We start from the raw sequence: 20,938 nt of genomic DNA, 5'->3' as shown, positions 1-20,938 counted from the left end.
TTCTTTCATTCACACGCTCCTCAAAAACACTTCACAGCATGAGATACATGATTGAACCCACAGGGAGGCGTGTGGAGGCATTAATGTTCAAACGGAAAACTCCGTAATCTTCCCAAGACATCGAGCAATAAACAGTGCACGTAAACGCGTGTGTGTGTGTGCGTCTCTTTGTTATCTCTCTCTATCCATTCCAGTAACTGTCACCAGCACAAGGAGGAGGTGGTGAGCACTGCAGTCCAGAACATGATTGTATACACCGCGGCAGTTTTATTAGCCAAATCCTTTTCTCTTTCTTATACCACCCACTTTCCGAGCCATCCATTAATAGGCAAAACTCCACTCCAACAACATAATCTTCACAGACTAAGTATGGTATTATGGTGAAAGATCGCAGCACTGCCGAGAATAGAATAGAATCTGCCTGTGAAGCCATGAACCAGACTGTTTCTCTTGGCTTCACGGCCCTGGGGGAGAGAGGGTATGATGCAGTGGTGTAGCCGTAAAAAAGAATTGTGTTTGTATTTTCACATATTGATGCACAGGCGGCTGAAATGTTCTTCATTAGCAAAATGAATGATGGACAGCGGAGCCGAGAGCGTTTGCCTGATTGGAAAACAGGCGGCTGTAGAGTGGACAAGGCCAGAGCAACACAGTAACACATTATTCATGCTGTAAATTACTTTACTGAATATGACTTGAACAACTACTCAGAGTTGAGGCAACCTGATTAATTAAGCACCCCAAAGTTTAAAATCAAACGCATGCCGACAGTAATCAAGGACACGGCCTATCTTCTGCCCACAGTGCAGACCGCACGCACACATATTTACAACTCTTTAATCCACATTAATCGTTACAGCATCAATCCGGCCTATTTTATTGAAGGCAGCTGAAACTGCAAGATGTTTAGAGCAGACTCACTCCTCACTCTCCATCATTTGTGTACAGTTGTAGTGTGTGGGAGTTCGGCTTGGCTGGCTAGCTCAGTCTCCCCAGGGTGCCAGCAAATTCTCTAGTGGGTCAAGGAGCCAGCTCCAGATACATGATCCTTTTTCCTGCAAGAAATTATGAGGATCTCTTGTATTTTTTAGCAGGCAACTGCAGAGAACTCATCAAACCCCCTTGCTGCAGTTTACCTGCAGCTAAGGTCGTAATCTTTCGTTTGGATCGCTCGTGGAGGCTGCTGTGGCGAGAATCCACACGGATCGGTCATTTGATAATTTGCAAGATAACATTTTTGACACGTTTACTTTAGACTTCTAAGAGTGCATGAACAACTTCAATCCGAGAGAAAAATTAGGTGAAGGTCAGTAGTTAACTTTGTATTTTGGCAGTCTAAAGGCCGAGGAAACATCAATCTTAACCGGAGAGTAACTTCTCTTACAAAAGGTCCATTTCTGTGCACTGGTCAGGACTTGGCAACATACAAATAAACATGTGATGTGGGGTTTCATGCTCATCAAATCTTATCAGAATACACCCATAAAGTCATGAGTTTAGTTACAAAAAAATACCTGGCTATGTTTTTTTCACCCCCTATAGCTTTAACAGCTTGTGATGAATATTAATTGTTCAAACCCAGGACAAGTATTACATTTTCAGGCGCTTTAAAGATGTGCGGGGATAGAACGCCTAAGTGTGTGTGTGTGTGTGTTTATTTATACAGCAGACTTTAAAACATTTGGGTGGATGGGAGGAGAGGTTACAAGAATAAAGCTTGAAACATCAGCATGAGGCGTTTGAAGGGTTAACATGAAGCCCCGGATGAGCTAAATTAAAAAAGGAGGAGGTAACTATGTCAGACATATAAACACAAACAGGACGCAAGAACGTTTAGAAAGGAGCGGCCACCCAGTCTGATTTATACAACTCAATATGTCCATCTGCTGGCGGTTAGTGGGTCTGCCATGACGTAATCTTTTGGCACAATGAGTTGCCACGAGAAGGTAATCTGCTGCAAGGAAAACGGATTGTGATGAATTTGAAAAGAAAGATACCGACGGCAAATAAAATACATTTTAGTAAAAGGTTTTATTCAAAAGCGTCCCTAGTACAATCCTTTATCATATCTTACAAATATCAGGTATACACAGAAATTGGGACAACGTTGGTGAGAAGTTTAAAGAGGAACATACGAGGATAACAAACGGTGAAAATAAAGCCCACTTTTGGCAAACAAGAAGACAAACATTAACTCCAACTTTCATCCTCTTCAAACCCCTAAAACATTGCTCGAGAGCCGTGTTTGGACCTTTGCTTAAAACATGAGCTCAAATCAAAATATGGCTGATTGTGAGTTCTTGCTGTGCTTTTAAAATCTGAGAAACCATTCTTTGTTGAAGTGAAATGATTGGACAATGCTACAGGTCATTTGTCTCAAAAATTAAGACTCTTGTTGGGATTGAAAAGTATCGGCTTCATAAAATGGAAATAGTTATTTTCTCACTTTCTTCTTTAACCAACATTTAAAAAAAATTAAATCACATTATCTGTATTTTTTATTTGAGATTTGAATAATCTAAAGCTTAGTGCAGTTTCTCTTCATCAAAGCTTATCAGTTTAATTTGAATTTAAGGTTTCACAAAACGTTAAATCTCTCCCTATAGATGAACTTGTGCAAAACTTATTCTTTACAGTTCAACCATAGTTACACAAAGAAATGCAAAAAACAAGTCAACATGTAAATTATTAGGATCATCAATAAGGAAGCATTTTCACATTAATGGAAATCAATGATATCGTGCACACACGTGGTCAAATACATCACCAGCTCTTTGCGTTACGCTTCAGCTTCTTCCCCACACAAGTTCCATGTTGAGTGTTGGCTACTTCTAGTTTTGGCCTTGCACTTAAACTGGAAGGTAGCAGCTTGATTTAGTGCACGACAAACCACACAAAGTACACACACAGTCATTACAGACATGCTCAGAAACTTTATCTAAAGCTTCTGTTTTTATTTATTCTTTTCTTTTTTTTTCCTAAATACTCTGAGATTCCCTAAACTCAACGAGTGTTGACATTTAACATTTTCCTCGAGATCGCATCATCACCACAAAAGGTTACACAACCAGACAGTAATGAGGATGGATCCAATTTCAAAATGGGACTCGATGTGGGGAACAAGACAAGAGCTCGCCATCTCCTGAGCGAGAGACACCGCGATGATGCACAGACATGTCCCGGTGCAGAATAACTTCACTCTGCACCTTCGAGACACGTCTTCTCCAATTTCAAATCAGTCAGTGATGTTTAGCAAATGATGCAGCGGTGGAACGTTAAACTACCAGATAACTTTGATGATCAGGCTTTGAACATGGCTGGTGTTGGTTAAAGACTGATGGTAAAACAAAAAAAAAATTGAAATGTTTGGGGGGGAAAAAAAAGACTTTTTTTTTCTTGCTAGAACCGCATTATCCAGCTAAGCACAAACTGACATCGTAAAGCATCAATAAATAAACGGGACATTTCACTCACTGCACTTAAATTTTGTGAAAACCAATCTTCTGGTAAGGCTGGCGTTGTTGTTTTTACATTCATGGGAACGAGACCGTTAACAAAGTACCACCGCGTACCACGGCGTGGTCACACCCGCAGCAGAGCGACACAAGACACATAGTACTTGAACTGTTTTACAATCAAGCTAGAAAGGCACTGGAATTATGTTATACCACATTAGATTCTTTTGCTCTCAGTTATCCATCTTGAAAAAGGTAAAAATCTAAAAATCTTTAGTTGGACATCATTTACTTTTGAAAAATAAAGTTTCACATAAGATATATTTTTTTGCACCTTTGACTCATTTTAGCAAGGACAGTTTACAAAAAGTAATTTGCTATATAAAAAAAAAAAAAAAAAAAAAAAAAAAGAGAAAAGAATGCTAATGGCATTTTGGTTATCATAGATTAACAGTATTTGCACTAAAAATCTAGTCAGAACATGAGGACATTAACTATTGTTTTGTGCAGAGAGGGAAAAGGTTTTGAGTCTTTGTGGCCAAAAAAAAAAACCTCTGAGTTTTAGAAGTTTGTTGAAATGCTTCATAAACCACTGTGTGGTCCACAACGATGGAAATCCCACAAAACAAATATAAATTAATGTTCTGTGTTGGCAATACTACCAGAAGAGACAGATGGGCGAAAACGAGAGAAACAAGGTGGGTCACAGTGCTACCCATTTGGACAGGTGTGCCTGTTACTGGAGGTGAAAGGGCAGCGCTACATTTAACAGTGCCATCTTTCACGGGTAAAAAACAGCACTTATGGAAGTCATAGTCCTTACTTGCTTTGACAAGATAGAAGGGGCGGGGGGTGGGGGGGGGGTCACTGGGTGTCCAGTTTGCTGTACTTTACGCCGCCGCGGTTCCACTGCAACGATCGCCATGACAACGGCAGCTGATAGTTGCGAGGGACCGTGCCGTTCACGTTCTCCTCAAAATACTGGAACAGTCTGTACCACCACACGCGCGAGAACAGGTTATTCTGTGACGTCTCCTTCAGCGACTGAAACAAAAAAAGTAAAAAGACACAAATACCGTGAGCGGGGTCTTCGGATATCGATTGCAATTTTTCTTGCCAGTGAATTTTTATCTTGAGCTCTATAATTTACAATATTCAGGGCCTGCTGTCCTTTCACAATGTCAGCTGTACTTTCTGTTCACTAAAGTCTTTCCTGTGGGACTTTTCCTACGTACACAGACAGAAGTGGACGAGTGGGAAATCACATACGACTGACAACTACAGGAACTCACAGGACATGTTTTCCCAACTGGGCTTCCCTCTTTGTGTACAAACTCTATGAAATACAGGTTCCAGTTCATAAACTCTTGTGCCCACATTACTTGGTAGGAATCTGTAATAAAACTGAGTTATGTCACATGTTGCACTCACCTGCTGGTTGGCCATCGTGTGGTACCACCAAAAGAGACGTGTAGTGATAAAGTATGCAACCACCACATCCACAGTGTAGTGGTCATGGGCCAGAAGGATGCAGAAAATCCCAACAGCGCTCAAGCTCCAGCAAAACCATTGGTACCACCAGAACCGCTTGGGAGAATCTGCCAATCAAACATAAGAAAAACAGCAGGGTTATAAATGCACAAGAGCTACACGACGGACTCAGCAGTATCAACTCTAGAAGATTTATCTCTAACAGCTAATTGGGGCATTAAGACCAGCAAACATCAGCGAGTTAGTGGAAATACATTTTATTTGTCCTCAGGAGTTCAGACGCTAACCAAACTGTTCTATTTTTACCACTAGATGTCACTGCTCTGGTGAGAGAGCATTTTAGTAGCATGTGCTGGAGCAGTGTAAAGAACTGTGAACTCAAAGCTTGAGAAATGTAACTGTCTACAACTGGACTGTGCAGTTAAAATGCTTCCGTCTTCTGATTCGTGTGCTTAATGGGGAAGTGGATGTGCAAACCAAATGCGTGAGATAAACGAATTGCCTGATGAGGAACCAAAAATGAGGTTATAGAACAGCGCAATGTCTTACCGCTGCTACTAACGTGTTAATAGCTGTGGAAGTGGATTGCGCAAACCATTTTCTCGACATTTCCCTTATGTCTACATTTCCGGATACAATTTTGAGAAGTGTCGCAAGAGCCAAGCAATACCAGACTTCATCAGGATGATGCAGATGCTGAAAACATTAGTGTGCATGAACCTAAACATCAGTTATGAAATAGAGCATTATGTTGGAATAAATTTGTCTTTTAAATGGCAATTTCTGAATCAACAACTGTGAGTGCCAATCGGCTTACTCTTGGCCTTGGAAAGCGTGCGGTTTAAAAGCCTGGTTTCCATTTCTGATTAGTACATCTATCTTTTGACACCTCAACTGACTTACTGAAGGATGTGGGCACTGGTTTAAAGCCAAATGATCTCCTTAAAAAAAATAAAAAATAACTTTGAGGAGGTAATAAGTAGAGATTATTTATTTATTTATTTATTTATTTATTTATTTATTTATTTATTTATTTATTTATATATATATATATATATATATATATATATATATATATATATATATATATATATATATATATATATATATATATATATATATATATATATATATATATATATATATATATATATATAAGTAAAAACCTGAGTATATTTTTACTGAACCTATAGTCTAGAGACACAGTGGCACTTACACTCCTTGATGAAGAGGTACGTTAGCGTTAACATGACTGTGTGGCCACTATACAGATAATCTCCACACATGGTGTGGGAACCTGTGATGGAAAGGCCCCCACCAGCAATCATCTTCATTATTCTCCTCATCTGAACCTCCCAGTTTCCGAGAAGCTGAAAGAAACACAGCCATCCATTACAAATGTATGAAAACTGACATCATTACTCAGAGATGCAAAATAAATATATGATACATCCATGAATGCAAAGGGGAGAGAGAGTAGCAGCACAACATGAGTAATTTTAGACTGGGGTGAGTGACATTGAGCCGAGATGTGTTTGTGATAACACATCTCACCTGTAAATCACTTGCGTTTGAGGTCATTTACCTTCTGGTTTGCCAATTTTTGACCCTGACAATTTATACACTTAACATCTACAACAGTAAGTTTAGATGCCTAAAATCAAATTGAAAGATAGCATTACTCTATTACTGATAATTAGTGATTTGAGTTCGAGCAGCACATCATATGCATGATAAAAACACAACCCTACAAAAATTTTAGATGCAAAGAGAACACAAAATGCATTCATTTTTTAATCTACTCTCACCGGTATTGTTTTAGGAAAAACAGGAACGCGGCACACAGTGGCTTTAAATACAATGATATGAAACTGCTTTCCTCTTAGAGCATTGGCAACATTACAATAACAGGACCTATTAAAAAGTGAAGCAACCCCTTGAAGCTTTTCTGACTCGCACAAAAGTGGACATGCACATATCTTACAATCATTGGAGAGCACTGAGAGGCTCTCAACTTACAAAAGAGATCACATTTTTTGCTGAATTTGCCCATTCAGCACGTTTTTGCCTGAAGCATTAAGAGTAAGTAAGAAAGAAGCCTTTCATGCTCAACAAACCTACAATGGGGGAGAGAAATAAATGTGTGTATGTGTATTATACCTTTGGAGAGCATTTGAAGTGCATCCCCGGAACAGGAAGAGTGGTGATGTACATTGTAATACACCGGTACAGATAGAGTGTGCCCACAATGAAAAAGAATCGCCTGCCTACAATTGACCTGGAAAAAAAAACAAAAAAAAACAGATAACAAATTATTAATAGGACAATTTCACTTTGCTGCATTTTAAATGATAAACCAAAAATATATACACATAGATTCTACCTGTGCTTGAGTAGCATCCACTGTATCAGCCAGAGTCCCACCAGCAGCATGCCATTAATCTCACAAATGGAGAAGGCCCACTCCACCCTGTTAAACAGGTCGAAGAACTTATCAGGTAGCGGTGGGGTGTGCTCCTTTGGTGGTACTCTCTCATGAACCACTGAAATGACAACGGTGGTGGTAACAAAGCACACCACCGCATAAGCGAACGCTATGCCCGTCTTGCCCCACTCGACAGGGAACGAGGTGCGCATAGTTTCTACTGTAGGGATGGGGATGTGGACCATCTCCATCATGGTCTTCATCCCCAACGTGCCATTCCTTTGAGGCTTGCATGTCCCGTTAGGTAGCCCACCGGCATGCCCGTTTGCATGGCCATTTTTGTGAGCCTCGATGTGAGTCTCTATCCGCAGCGTCTCCAGTCGCTCCAACAGCTGCTGCCCGCCATCAGACGACACAAGCGAGATGGGAGGCATCTGGAAATCTGCCTCGTTGAGCCTGAGCAAAGCTGGGCCGTCGGTCTGACGGAGGGCGTCTATGTACTCCGGCATCCCCTCTTTGCTCAGCCAGTCAGAGACGTCCTCCGACGACCATGCTGCCACCTTCTTCATCTTGGCCAGTGGGCAAAGTGTAGAATTAGGGTCCACAGACTCGGTAAAGTTTACAAGAAGTTTGGCAGTCTATGGGGCAGTGGCAAGTCCTCTCCAGTTTTGGCACATGGTGTGTCTTGCACCCAGAGGGAGCCCAGTCTCCTCTTGAAGTGATGGTGGGGGGGGGGGGAGAAAGTAGGCAGCAGGGTCTCGGGTGTCGTCACAATGGCCTCCTTTGGCCCTCTTCACCTCATCAGCTCTTTTCCACTTGCACTGCACCCCTGTTTAAAGAAAAAAATGTGACTCAGAATACAGTGAAGACTGCCATATCCACTCACACAACTGGACTGGGTGTAGTCATGGAACAAATGCCTGGAAACTAGGAAGTAGTCTTCGAATGACAAAGCAGCATGATGCACAGGTTGTTTGGTCAACTTTGAGGAACTGACAATAACAGATGAAAATATCTTATGATCCATTTCACAGAAACGAAACATTACATTTCTTTTTAACATCATTCACAACAGCCAAAGCATGAGGCCTCTTATCTGTCAGTAGGTTTCCTCTCTCTGACTCTCACAAAGGGGACATTTTGTCATATCCTGAGTGGGTCAGCTTTTATTTAGACATGACCCCTTTTCTGTTGTGAACACAAGAACTGTATGCAGTAGTACTGGTGAGCTACCCACGTGAATGGGTTCTGGTTTAAAGACGATAATATCAGGAATCTGTGCTGTTTGAAAGGAATACACAAGAAATAAATAGATGGGAAGATAATGGAAAACACAGAGGCATTGATTAATCATTTACTTGATAAGCAGAACGGAGACACAGCTAATCACTAGTTTGAATGTGTATCAAAGTCAAATGACCATGTAACTTGGGTTACTTAATCTGTTTAATTGACTAAACTGTCGATAGAAAATACTATCTAACCAGTTCTTTCACAGATTAATTCTTAACTTGATTTAGTTTTCCATCCAGGCTTCAGGCAACAGTCAAGGTTTAACATTAACAAGGGGATGAACTCACATCTGCTGCATATCATGTGTTTGTTTATAGACCGTGATGTCAGTGGCGGACACAGGGTGGCCCAGCTTGTGTTCGGGAGAGTGGGAGGTACAACTGGAGGCTAGTCCTGATCAACTGCATGGATACAAGGGAAGGAGGGAGGATGGGAGGGGAAACAGAACGCAAGAAGGAACTCATAAATCAGAATGAAGGTCAGCGCCAAGCCCTGAGACAACCCCACCCCTGTTAAGAGGGCAATCAGCCAGCAGTCAAGCCACGGCACAGCCAGCTCAGGCCAAAGGCAGCTAAATACACTGGCAGGCTGGCTGGTTGGCTGGACAACAAACTGCACATCAGTACCTCATCTCACCTCAGAGGCCCGTTCATTTGGGTCAGCAAGACAGCGCCAAATAAAAGGGCTATAAAATGGATCTTTTACAACTCTGACAACACCTAGAATCAGATTTATTCTTGCTGACGACAATTTGACCAATCACCATAATTCTAACTTCACGTACAAAGACAAGAAAGCAAGTGTAAAAATAAACATATGGATCGCTTTCAAACAGCACAGCAGGAGAGTCCTTATGCAACAGCTTAGCTACGTGACTTCCCAGCTGTGTACCTTAACATCGGGTGGGAAGTGCAAAGGAGAGCAGCAGTGGAAAAAAAAGGAGAAACATAGACAAAGCACTAGCATCAGTTCGCTAACAGTATAGGATTGAGACAGATCAGAGATTAGCTGTCACTGAGTCAGCTGTGTGAGGAGGACCTTTGGTCAATGAATCAGCTTATAGCGTGCTCAGTGAGGAAATAATCTCTCTAAACTGTACTGGGAACAGAAAACACAAACTAATCCTAAAACTAATAAAATGACCCGTATTTACCCATGTGTTTTAATGCTGTGTTCTCCAAGAAATCTTGGATATGAGAGTTAAAATATATATGATACGTTTTGTAATAGCTATGCTAAAATAGCATGAGAATATGCATTTCCATTTTGGTAGTGGACATTCATATTCAAGTACCAAGTTATTCAAGTAGTATTCAAGACTTTGAGACAATTCAAGTATCTGGAAAACATAAGTATGCACTGAATTTAATTTCAATGACCGTAAACTGACACTGCAGGAACCCAGATAACCTGTAGTAACACAAGGTCGTGGAACAAACAGACTTCTCACAAGCAAATTTTTGTGTGTTAAGGTTAACCAACACCTGAAGAGCACAAAGCAGGCTTTGATAAAACACGTTTGTACTGGGAGCAAAACAGATGGAAATCTTCAGAACACTATTGTTTGAGGGCAGAGGACTGCAGAAACAAAGGAAATTCTGCTCATGCTTCAGCCTTAAGATGTTGTGAATTTTGATACAAGATAAGAGAAAACATTGAAGGTACTCCCTAAATATTTTGACTATGAAAGCCTTTCATTTCCCTTCAAAACTTTTGTAACTATAACCACACCAGAGAAGAAGTGCCATGTTCAGACGCCTCTGTAAATATGAAATGATGGTGGTGATGAAATAATTTGTTCACTTAAACAAATCTTCTACTTTGTCACAATTCTCAGTTTTGTTTGAAGATCACGACAGGGCTTGCTCAAGGACACCGGTCGTGGAAATAGTGGTGGAGCAAACCTCTTTTAAAAAGAGGCCCTGTAGAGTTTTCTTGGAAACAAACTCATAACATATTAGCAGATTTGTTTATTAGCTTACTGTACTCCTTTGCCATGTCCATGCTAACCCAAAGTAGCACGTTGGCATGTTACCACCACCTGTAATCAGTGGAATAGTGGGAACCGGCGTGCATGTGCGTCCATGTGTGCGTGCATGAGATAGACAAACTGGGAATAGGTCAAAAACTACATAGGGAAACCTTCAATAGCTTCAGAAACCCCACTCCTCACACATCACCGGCATTTGACTGTGTGTGAGTGCGTCTGTGTGAAAGTAAAACATTAGAGAATTTGAAAAAGAGCTTCAGTGGGTGTCATGTCACCACTTCCTCCTACTTTCACATCTCTTTGTGTACACACCTTCGTCAAGCGAAATTGCCCCCGATTTAAAAGCAGAGCAAGACGGCTAGATTAACTGTGCTGACAAAAAAAAAAGAAGTCATAAACCTGGTTTATACTCTAAACACAAACTTCGTTTTTCCTTCATGTGGCAATTCTTCCATCACAGACTGTTTGGTGGAACGAAGCGGGAGGGGGGTTGGGTGGTTTCACACAAGGCAGTACATGTGACATCGGCAGAAAGGATCCGACCCAGCTAGGAACGACAATATGTCAAGCAGACAAACATAAACACATCATCGGTAGCCCATCTTTAGGACACCAAGAGTGGTATGACTAAATCACAATGGCTGTGAACGACCTTACAGAGAAGAGAAGAGTTGAGTGCGATTGGCTCCAACAACTAGCAAGACCAAAGACAAACATTAAAACTTCCTTTGCTGCAACAAGCTTTCTAAAGACATGCAATAAGTAAAGGTTGACTTGTGTCAATAGCAGCCTGGATGTAGTCTGCAGAGTGTGTTTGTCTAAAGAAACCTGTTGGTCTACAACTGAAGTTTTTTAATATGCCTGATCTGAAGTACCCGGTACTACCCGTGATGTGCAACTTAGTGATTTCTGTTTTGGACCCTACAACACACTACAAATTGTGACAATGGAAATCTCCCTGTGAAATAAATGGCCTTTGCCAAAATTGGCAGAAGTACAGACATATGAATGAGATGCAAGAACAGGTATACAGTACACACAACGAACACAAACCTGAGGCTATAATGAAGTTGGCTTTACCAGTTTTACGTCAACTGTATAATGTGGTTTATTTCTGACGATACAGTATGCTTCTTAGGTAAGAATAAGACAGTCATAATAACGGCTTTTCACAAGAACAGCATGTCTTTGCTTGAGCTGGATGTCCACCAAGGAACCCTCAAGAGAGCGCTGGGGTATGACTAGATGAGAAATACAGCCATCTTAAAAACAAACATATGTACTTCTGCATGACCAGCAGTGCATACGTCTGATCCTCAAAAGAATTCAATGCAGAAATTTGGAAGAACAAAAAAAAATTAAAAAGAAAAAAAAAGGAGTAAAAAAATGAAATTAAAACAAAACAAAAAATATGCTGAAAGCATGAAGATAAGAATAGTATTCATTTTGTCACGCTGGCGACAATCTAACAAATACATTGACCGGGTCAATCACTCTGTTTGTTTTTAGCAAGATATGTTTGACATGATATGAGAGTTGGGGGTCAACCATAGTATCAGATGACAGTGAATTGAAAACTCACTGTGCGGTTGAACATTTATTTACAATTGTTTAATGGACACAATTAATTGAGAAAATAATCTGAAGAATTATTAATTGTATCCCAGAAACAGTCCTGTATGAAATTTAACTGAATATTCACAAATTTGACAACTCATGTTGTGTTTCACTAGAGATGCACAATTGATCGGCTGTCAATCGAAACGGTTTTCAGCTGAGTGCCATGAGCAGTTTAATATTTACAAGTTTTGGGCACGATCGCTTTAGCAATAGTTTCACAGCCTCGGTTATACTCCCAAAATCGGTGCACATGGACACGGAGTAGTTCTGCAAGTCCAAAATAAAACGTAGAGGAAAAACCTCAAAATCATTAGCATTCTGCTCGAAGTAATCGCATCTTGTAAAATGTAGTTTTGGCAGGAAACATAAATGGATAAAGTCATTTGAAGATGATGTTCACACAACATTATAAAATAGATCTAAGAGAAGAAATAATAACCACTTTAACATCTTAACAGTAGCTCTAAGTAGCTTAGTACACCCAAGTAATGCCAATAATTTTGTCTTCTTAGATAGAACATTGGAATTGGTCAAACTCAGGCAGGTCAGGCTTTAAAATGTTTTATTTTAAGTTAAAATCCAGAAAGAAAATAGCAATCTGTCCATTCAAACGTGATAGATGCATGTGATTCTCTAACACAAAAGAAATAAATGTTTAAACAGAGCCGATATGACATTGCACAAAAGTCAGTCACAAAAGACAAACAAAGATGATATTTTTAAATAAATGGAATATGTTTGCTCTCTCCCTGCCTTGTCCCAAAGGGTGTTGTCCTTTAGTTTTGTATGCAGCTTTTGAAAGTATCTCTTTACTGGGTTTACGTGTAAAGAAAACTGACGCGGGTTGAACAATACACCCTCACCTGTATCTATTTACACCTACAGTGTACAAAGGGCCTCCAGGTAGAGAATGCAAGGCCAATATTTACACAACTGGACATACCCCATTACAGTGATTATGGTTAAAAATTAACTATGCATGGTTTGTACAGTAGTAGTAGTTTTATTTTTTAAAAACAAATAATTGACTTCAGCCAATTTTTATACAGAATGGTGCTGTGGATCCTGCTAAACTACTTTCTAGACTATACTTTACAACTGCGGTGAAAATCACTCACTGTAAATTTGGTAATGCACTTCTACGATGCTCAGCAACTAGCAGTACGTATCACTTATCTTCTTTGTTTCATTTAGTATGTCTTTCCCAAATATTTCAGTGTTTGGCTTCAGTGAACACCAGAGGAGATAAATAACACGCTTGGAATGTGCAGTATTTGAGAGAGTAAACGGTCAACTCTTCTAAAATCACACACAAAAATCATATCCACTTAACCACTATGTAGATAGTTTCAGTTTTTTGTGCCACGGTTTTGACCAAAAAAATAAATGTTATCAGTTGACCAGATTTCTATCAGGACCTCGAGCAATGACAGAATAAAAGAAAAAGAAGAAACAAAAACATGTTTTCCATTTACAAAGTCTTACTTACTAAAAACAAAACCTATGGTTCTGTTACCAACTCCTATGTGTGTCTAGTTTCCAGCGGGCACTAAATATAATCAAATCCCATCACATGATTGCATCAACTGTATGATTATGATGTTGTGTTTATATAAGAAAACTGCAGATTGAAAAAAATCATCATTAGAGAAGTCTTGCAGTGCAAAATGGCCTTACAAGTAGATTAGATTTAGCACAGACATCAATGTTACATTTTTAAACTACACCTACACTGTTTTTAGTCTTAGTTTTCCAGTTAAGAAATAGTGTGTATATACACTCTACACAGCTTCCTTGAGCTACAGATAAATCAACTCAAACAGTGACCTTCAGCAATTAATCAATATGGCAGGTCGCCAGGTACACAACAAGCATTAAAGTGTTTCTGGAGACAACACCAAGCTTCTCCTGATTGCACATACGTAGCCCAATGTTAAATAAAAAACATTCCATTTCCAAGAAGATTAGGAAGGGAAAACACCAAGGTCTGATGACAGCCTCGACTTAATATAGTTATTGAGAAGTAGGACATGAGCAACAAGTTCTAATATTAATTTGTGTTCGGGAATCATCAATCTACTAGCCATAACAGCTGACACCAAAAGCAGCTGACAACCGAAACCTGCATCACATAACATCTTCCCACGACTGTTTAGGAATATTAATTTATAACTTAGTCAGAAAACTAGACTACAGCTGTAGTGGGAGGTGGAAAACTGAAGGTATTAAGTATTATTATTTAAATGTTGACTGGGTTAATTTATAGCATTTATATTTTTATACAAAAATTAAACGACATGTCCACAGTGTGGCAGTTTTTTGTTTGTTTACTGAATGGAATAATATTTGTAGTAATATTTGCCATTTTGAATCCAGTCGGCTTTTACATTTCAAACAAGTAAATAAATACCTGGATTCCCTCATCATTCAACTCTAAAGAAATTAAGTTAAAGTAGATCAAATATTGCAACATGTTCCTGTACTATCATGTTAGGAAACCACTATGCTGATCTGTCCATACATATTACTATGAGGAAAAGGCAGATAAGAAAAGTCTACCATGCCAAATAAGTCTTTGTAATGTGGTTTATCATGAAGACGATAGAAACTCTGCTATTACAGAACATTATGTCCTATCAGTTGGTTAATTATCAGAGCTAAGGATGAGACAGGCCATAAAGTATCTTGGATAAGTCTTGGGGGAACTAAGCTCAATGGGTACAACAACCAATGTACTAGTAGGTGACATCTGCTAATGAGAAAACCACCTGTGGCTTTAGGAGTCACTGATTAGGACGCCGGGCCTCGACAAGCCCAGAGGACTAACGCAACTTGTGTTCAACTCCATGTGGTGCAGACACATCAGAAATGATATATAGAAGAGCACTAAAGGGATGTATTGTCAACAGGGAGTAATTAGTGTTCAGCGCAGCATTTAGCCCATCTTTTCATAGATCAACGTAAAGGGTCTGTCAACAACACTAACAGCTTCAAACTTGGAATGACTTTGCATGTTTGAGCAGAAAGATGCAATTTACTAACCATATTTCTGTATGGCTGACAAAAGAAATTGTGCTCCTTCATTAAACAGTTGAAAAATCTTTTAAAACAGCAACAAGGGCTCGATTATTAAGGTGCTAAACTCAGCAGATTGAGGGATTGCCTCCACATGGTGAGACTGACTGGACGGCTAGAAGCTAACAGCATGAACAGTGCAAACAACAACAGTGACCACAGAATAAACAGCGCAAACAAAAACGACAATAACAGTGCTAAGAGCTAACAGTGTTTATCTAAGAGGGTCAAATAGAGTATGGGCTTTATAAGGGTGGCACTATCATAGGTAACCGCCGTATGACCCCAGTGCAGAGCACCTATTAGCATGCCAATAGGTGAACTCTCATGCACTAACATGCAGCCTGGCACTACATAAACAAAGCCCAGAAATGAGGGCTCCCTATACGAGCCTGTGTGTTGGGATTTTTCATATAACTGATGTGGCAAGCCAAGAGCAATACCTCACACAACAAACTAGATGTCTGCGTTTCCTGTGCCATTTCCCATGAAGATGTCATTCATCATACCTCTTTAAAGAAAAAAAATCCATGGCACTAAGAAAAATCAACAGTCTCAAACAACAAAAGAAAATGCCAAACTCATTCACATCCACACTTTGAATATACAGTTCTGTGCAAAAAATGACACTGGCTAAATTCACACCAGCTATCCTCATTATAGCATCATGTTGCTTTTGAAATGGGCCAAAACATGCACAAATTAGGGCAGGAAGAGGTCTAAAGCTTCCTGGGTATTTACTGGTGAGATATAGTCACACTGGTGTACCGTTATTGATACCAAACACCCTGAGAAACTTGATTAACATAAGAGGAATGCAGGGGGACATATGAAACAAGTCAAGGCAGGGAGATACCCAGCTCAGGTGTAAGCAAGCTAGACAATGGCACAAAACAGAAAGGGGCAGCTTGCACTACTTAACATTCCTTACTAATACTCCTACTCGACACCCATGCCTTATCCGCATGCATCGGTCATGTATACCTAGATTATATAGTGTAATATTAAATACACATCGTTTCAAATTGTCAAATGGTTCAAAGTCTGTTTGACTTCATTTATTCAAACAAAGCCCAGCAAAGCTAGAGGGTATTCTACCACTAAAACACTGCCTTTCTGTCCTGCAACTACAATTAAAATTGCATATGATATTGCAAGATGATTTATTTTCTGAAATACACAAAATAGGTTACATCGAAGTCCTACTAGCCTAGATTTCCAAAACGCAGTTGTAGGCCAAAGGAAACTGGGACATCATGTGAGGAGAAGTGAAACTTCATGCTTTTCTAATTATGGCAGAAACCAGATTAAACCCAGAACAGTTTCTCTGGAGGCAAAACTACGATGGAAATCTAATGATCAATGAATGCCTATTGTCCAGCACTCACGTTGTAGTATCTTTCACTAGAACAACAATCAGGCCAAGGCCATCAGCTAATACCATTACACCCAAGCTGCGGTCTGAGTAGACTCTACTTAGTAGAGGCACACGTATGCTGGAGTAAAAAAAGACCTTCTCCAATATGTACTTGATGCCAAACTCATAGATGATGCCACAAAATACTTGTTGGGATAATTTTACCAAGGATCTACACACTTTATCATTACCAACCAACAGCTTAAATTGATGGGGAAAAGTTTTGAAACTAAAGATTTGTTCAGGCTTTGCCAGCTAAACAGAGATAGTAACACTGCCAGGGAAATGCAAACGCTGTATTGTATATTTTGCCTCTACTTAAAATGTACCCAGAAACTGAATAGAGGTGGTTATATTACAGTTTGGAGAGAATATTATGTTCACTTGGCACTGCCATAGAGGTGTTAATTATATTACATGTTGAAGTGTTAAGGTCATAGTTATAATGGAGGTGTCTCCGATACCCCATCTCTTTATTTAATGTTGTCCAGTAAAACAACATATTCAATTGTGACCTTGTAATGAACATATAATTTAAAACAAAGTCAACAGAAATTGAATATTATAAACTTTATAAAGATAGCCGTTTTGGCACTGATGTTGTGGTAGATAGCATAAGCTTTAAACTGTTGAGAATAAAACATTAAAATATCCTCTTCTCCATTAGAATGCAAGATTTGTAATTGAGAATCTTATATTGATACATTGTTGACAGTTTGTCTCCATAATATTAATTTAATAAGTTGATGGTGAGTTATTATAATCAGACAGAAGCTGACACTAAGATGGGTAACTGATAAATGCAAAAATCCCTAAGAAGGATGATAATACTAGTTAGTTATGGAATGTAATATCTGAAGCTCTGACTAACACATCCATCAGTTCCAGATTAAAACTGAAAACGTTATGAAAAAGACAAAATAGTATGCCTATTTACTAAAGAAAGAAGTAATTTAAAAACCCTTTTTTCCCAGAGGAAGTTGGTGATCTAAGCTAATGTTGCCCAATACGTTCGACATGAGTGTAGACAGTTTTCCAAGGATGATTCATCGCTTTGCCTACAGAAAACTCATTGTTTCCACTTGTTGATAGTCTGACATGCTTTGGCAATGAGGCTTCCTCGGCAACTAGGCTGGATGCATTGGGTAACAATAACCCCATTGACTCACTTTTACATTTTGCCCCCTTGACACTCACTGCAGTCATACTGTTTACGTCTGTGAAACGTTGCTTTCTCACCAAATCCGCTACACAGACATCCCTCTGTGTAGTTCAGTCAATGTCTCTGTTGGCTTATCCATCTGTCCGGGCAGTTTTCCTGTGGGCTGAGTGAATCTTAGCAGTCATACCTCGCCATTTGTCGTCCGTTTTTTCCCCCAACGACGCAACTGTTCAAACATATGTGATCACGTTTCCTCCATAACGAGTCAAGGGGGAGGTGTGAATGAGACTTTGTGGGGGGAAAGCAAGACACACGTTCCGCCCTTTTCTAAGGCAACTAATGTCACACGAGTCAAAACCCACCTCGAGCGGTGACCATGTCGAGAGGGGCACAAACAAACACATGTTTGATTCCCATCAATACTCGAGGTTAACACGTACAGAGACCGCAGCTGAGAAAATACATCAGCCGATTCGTTGCCACTGTAACGTTAGTAGGCACAGCTGCGAGATAGTGTCACGTCAAAATCATGGATGACACAGGTGGCTTTTTAAACGTGCTGAAAACACTGATTCACTTCATTCACACTGGTAGTGTACCACTGTACCGTGTGGCTTAAGAGAGCTTAGTCTGACCACCTAAAAATAGATGGGCAAGCTGGCGTCTTCAGTGTTTCAGGGAGCTAGCTCGTCAGCTAAAACACAGCCGGGCTCCTCGATTCCTAGCGCGATATTTGGGGGGGTAACGGTGAGCTAACGTACGCGATGGTGGATTACAAGCCTGGTATTGTAACCTGAATATTAACCAACACAACAATTAGATCCGGTTTGGAAAAGGGGAGAGAAGAAGGAAAAAAAAAAGAAAAAGAAAAAAATCAACGTACCGCGAGCTGAGCTCCTCTGCCAATCACGTTGGATTACCGATAACGGGAGACGGTGTCTCGCCAACTAATACAATGTTTCAACACAAGGCCAATGAGCAGCGTTAGTTAACATTACATTTGGTCACTTACACCTCGTTGAGAACCGGTTTATCGAACAACGCATTTTGGTAAAAAAAAATACACAATATACCCGGCGTTGAACTCGGTTGGTGATGCAGCATACTAACATGAACTGTCGCGGTTTCCCTTACCGCGATAGTGTTGACTCACCTAACTGGCTCACACAGGTCGGAGAGAGCTCAGCGGATAGATAGGTCCGCTTTCAACTAAAGAGTCGCATCCATTTGTTTAGTGTTATTACCTGGCCGTCGAAATGTTTCAGGACTTTCTCTTCATATGGTGGTGGTTATCGCAGCACTCTGGTGTAAAATCCCTCTGTGGTTTTATCCTGTGTTTTCATGGGTAGGCGGTTTGGGACTCGAGAAGCTGGGAGTTCCCTTCCTACCGTCACCCGTGCTGCCTTCAAGACCATCAGAAATGTGGCGTGATGCTTAGTGTCCAAAAGTTGGCGTAATGTGTGATGGGTCGCAACAACACACTAAATAACACCATTATCAACAATACATCTCATAGGATATTTCTTTGTCTTTATTTTGGCAAAGAAAGAGCCAAAGAACATATTTAGACATGCAGGCTTTGAAGTCGTCGCAGACGAGGAGCATTTGAATGCAGCAACAGTAACAACTAGGAAGAAAATGCAGCGTTGGAAGAGCGCGAGCCCTCCCCACTCACTCATGTGAAGCCATCTATTGGTGAAGGTCTGAGCACACACACTATTTTAATATAATGTATACTCTGAAAATAAAGCTATAATCGGACAATAAAACATGGAGAGATTACTATTCTGAAACCAGAAGCATATTCCAATCATACCCATTAGTTATTTATATATCAGAATAATACACTGTCTATTTTTCTTGTAAGGGCTTTACCAAAGTTCAGGAGAAATAAGAGAAAAATGTGTCATGCAATGGGTCGAGCAGCAATATTACAAAAAAAGCTCCCCTCCTTCAAAAACAGTGTTAAAGAGCCAACTGGTGCACACCTGAATGTCGACAAGCAGGATTTCACTATAAGGTCAAGAATATAGTACAACAACATAGAAACTAACCACTGATCGGCCTATAACGTATGATAGGACAGAAGAATTGAGTTGGCCTATCTCTTTTCTTTTGTTTGGTCTGGCATTTACTGTTGAGGTAACTTGACATCATCTTCAGCCTTAACTGATAAGTGATTTCTTCATGGATCAACAATGGATCTCTTTTACATGTTTAATTTAGCAATTCTTTCTGTGGAAAGCATAACTGCTTGACTGCCATTAGACTGGAATACACAATAAAAGACACTTGAGTAGTAATGAATGAGTCATAATAACTACAATTGGATGGAATAATTGTTAAACCACAGAAGTGATTAACAAAATGTTGACAGTTATACATAATACATTGAGAGATATTTAAAATTTCCAGTTTGCATTTAAGATTAGTTCATTATCATTTATAATCTACAGATGAGGTTGTTTGTACTTTAGAGCTCCTTCTGTATACATTTCTTAATGTCAGTTTGACATTTTGTAACATGCATATGACAAAATATATACAACTGAAGTGCCATAGGGTCTAAGTATTGAAATTATAAACGTCTAAACATTAAATGAGTCTAAGGCTGGAATAGCAAAAATGAAATGCAGACTAAAGTGAAATGCACCTGTAAGACTGAATTTCTGCTAAATAGCCTGGTTGAACTCCAACCATCAGTAAAGTGAGATAATAAATAAGCTTCCTAGTGGAGTCATCCCATCAATAATTTAATGAGGACAACAAAACAAAAGCCCATGAACCTTCACAACACTGCACTATGTTGTGCATTAGGACACTTCGCTCAGATGTCCATGCGGCATCTTGATTGGTTCTCAGACTGCAATCTCTGTGGTTAATGTGCTACTTTCCTCTGAAAGTGGAGTGACACGATAGCAACTGTGATCAAGTGTTGCATACGAGACGGTTGTGAAACCCGGAAGTTGTGCGAAGAAAGTACAACCAAAGTTGCAACAACACCTATTCC

At 39.8% G+C, this 20,938-nt stretch overlaps 1 protein-coding gene across 4 annotated transcripts; it reads right to left on the bottom strand.

The window, feature by feature from the left end:
* Positions 1-2,012: 2,012 nt before the first annotated feature.
* On the bottom strand, positions 2,013-19,285 carry LOC137780169 (phosphatidylcholine:ceramide cholinephosphotransferase 1-like). Of its 4 annotated transcripts, none has more exons than XM_068568556.1 (7): positions 19,173-19,282; positions 8,952-9,065; positions 7,330-8,200; positions 7,107-7,224; positions 6,163-6,316; positions 4,887-5,053; positions 2,013-4,499 (listed from the first exon to the last, which is right to left on the bottom strand). In XM_068568556.1, the coding sequence occupies exons 3-7, from the start codon at positions 7,938-7,940 to the stop codon at positions 4,320-4,322; spliced, it is 1,230 nt and encodes a 409-aa protein (XP_068424657.1). In that variant the 5' UTR covers positions 7,941-8,200; positions 8,952-9,065; positions 19,173-19,282; the 3' UTR covers positions 2,013-4,319. The 4 variants fall into 4 exon arrangements, with proteins under 4 accessions (XP_068424657.1, XP_068424659.1, XP_068424656.1 ...); XM_068568558.1 differs by lacking the exon at positions 19,173-19,282 and adding an exon at positions 18,567-18,645; XM_068568555.1 differs by lacking the exon at positions 8,952-9,065 and having other exon boundaries at positions 19,173-19,285.
* Positions 19,286-20,938: the final 1,653 nt, after the last annotated feature.

Source organism: Clinocottus analis, unplaced genomic scaffold, assembly GCF_023055335.1.
Source record: "Clinocottus analis isolate CAN_PGR_092001 unplaced genomic scaffold, fCliAna1.0.p SCAF_8, whole genome shotgun sequence".
NCBI classification, from domain to species: domain Eukaryota; kingdom Metazoa; phylum Chordata; class Actinopteri; order Perciformes; family Cottidae; genus Clinocottus; species Clinocottus analis.
Note: the sequence above shows the minus strand (reverse complement) of the source record. Positions and strands in the feature narration are given on the sequence as shown.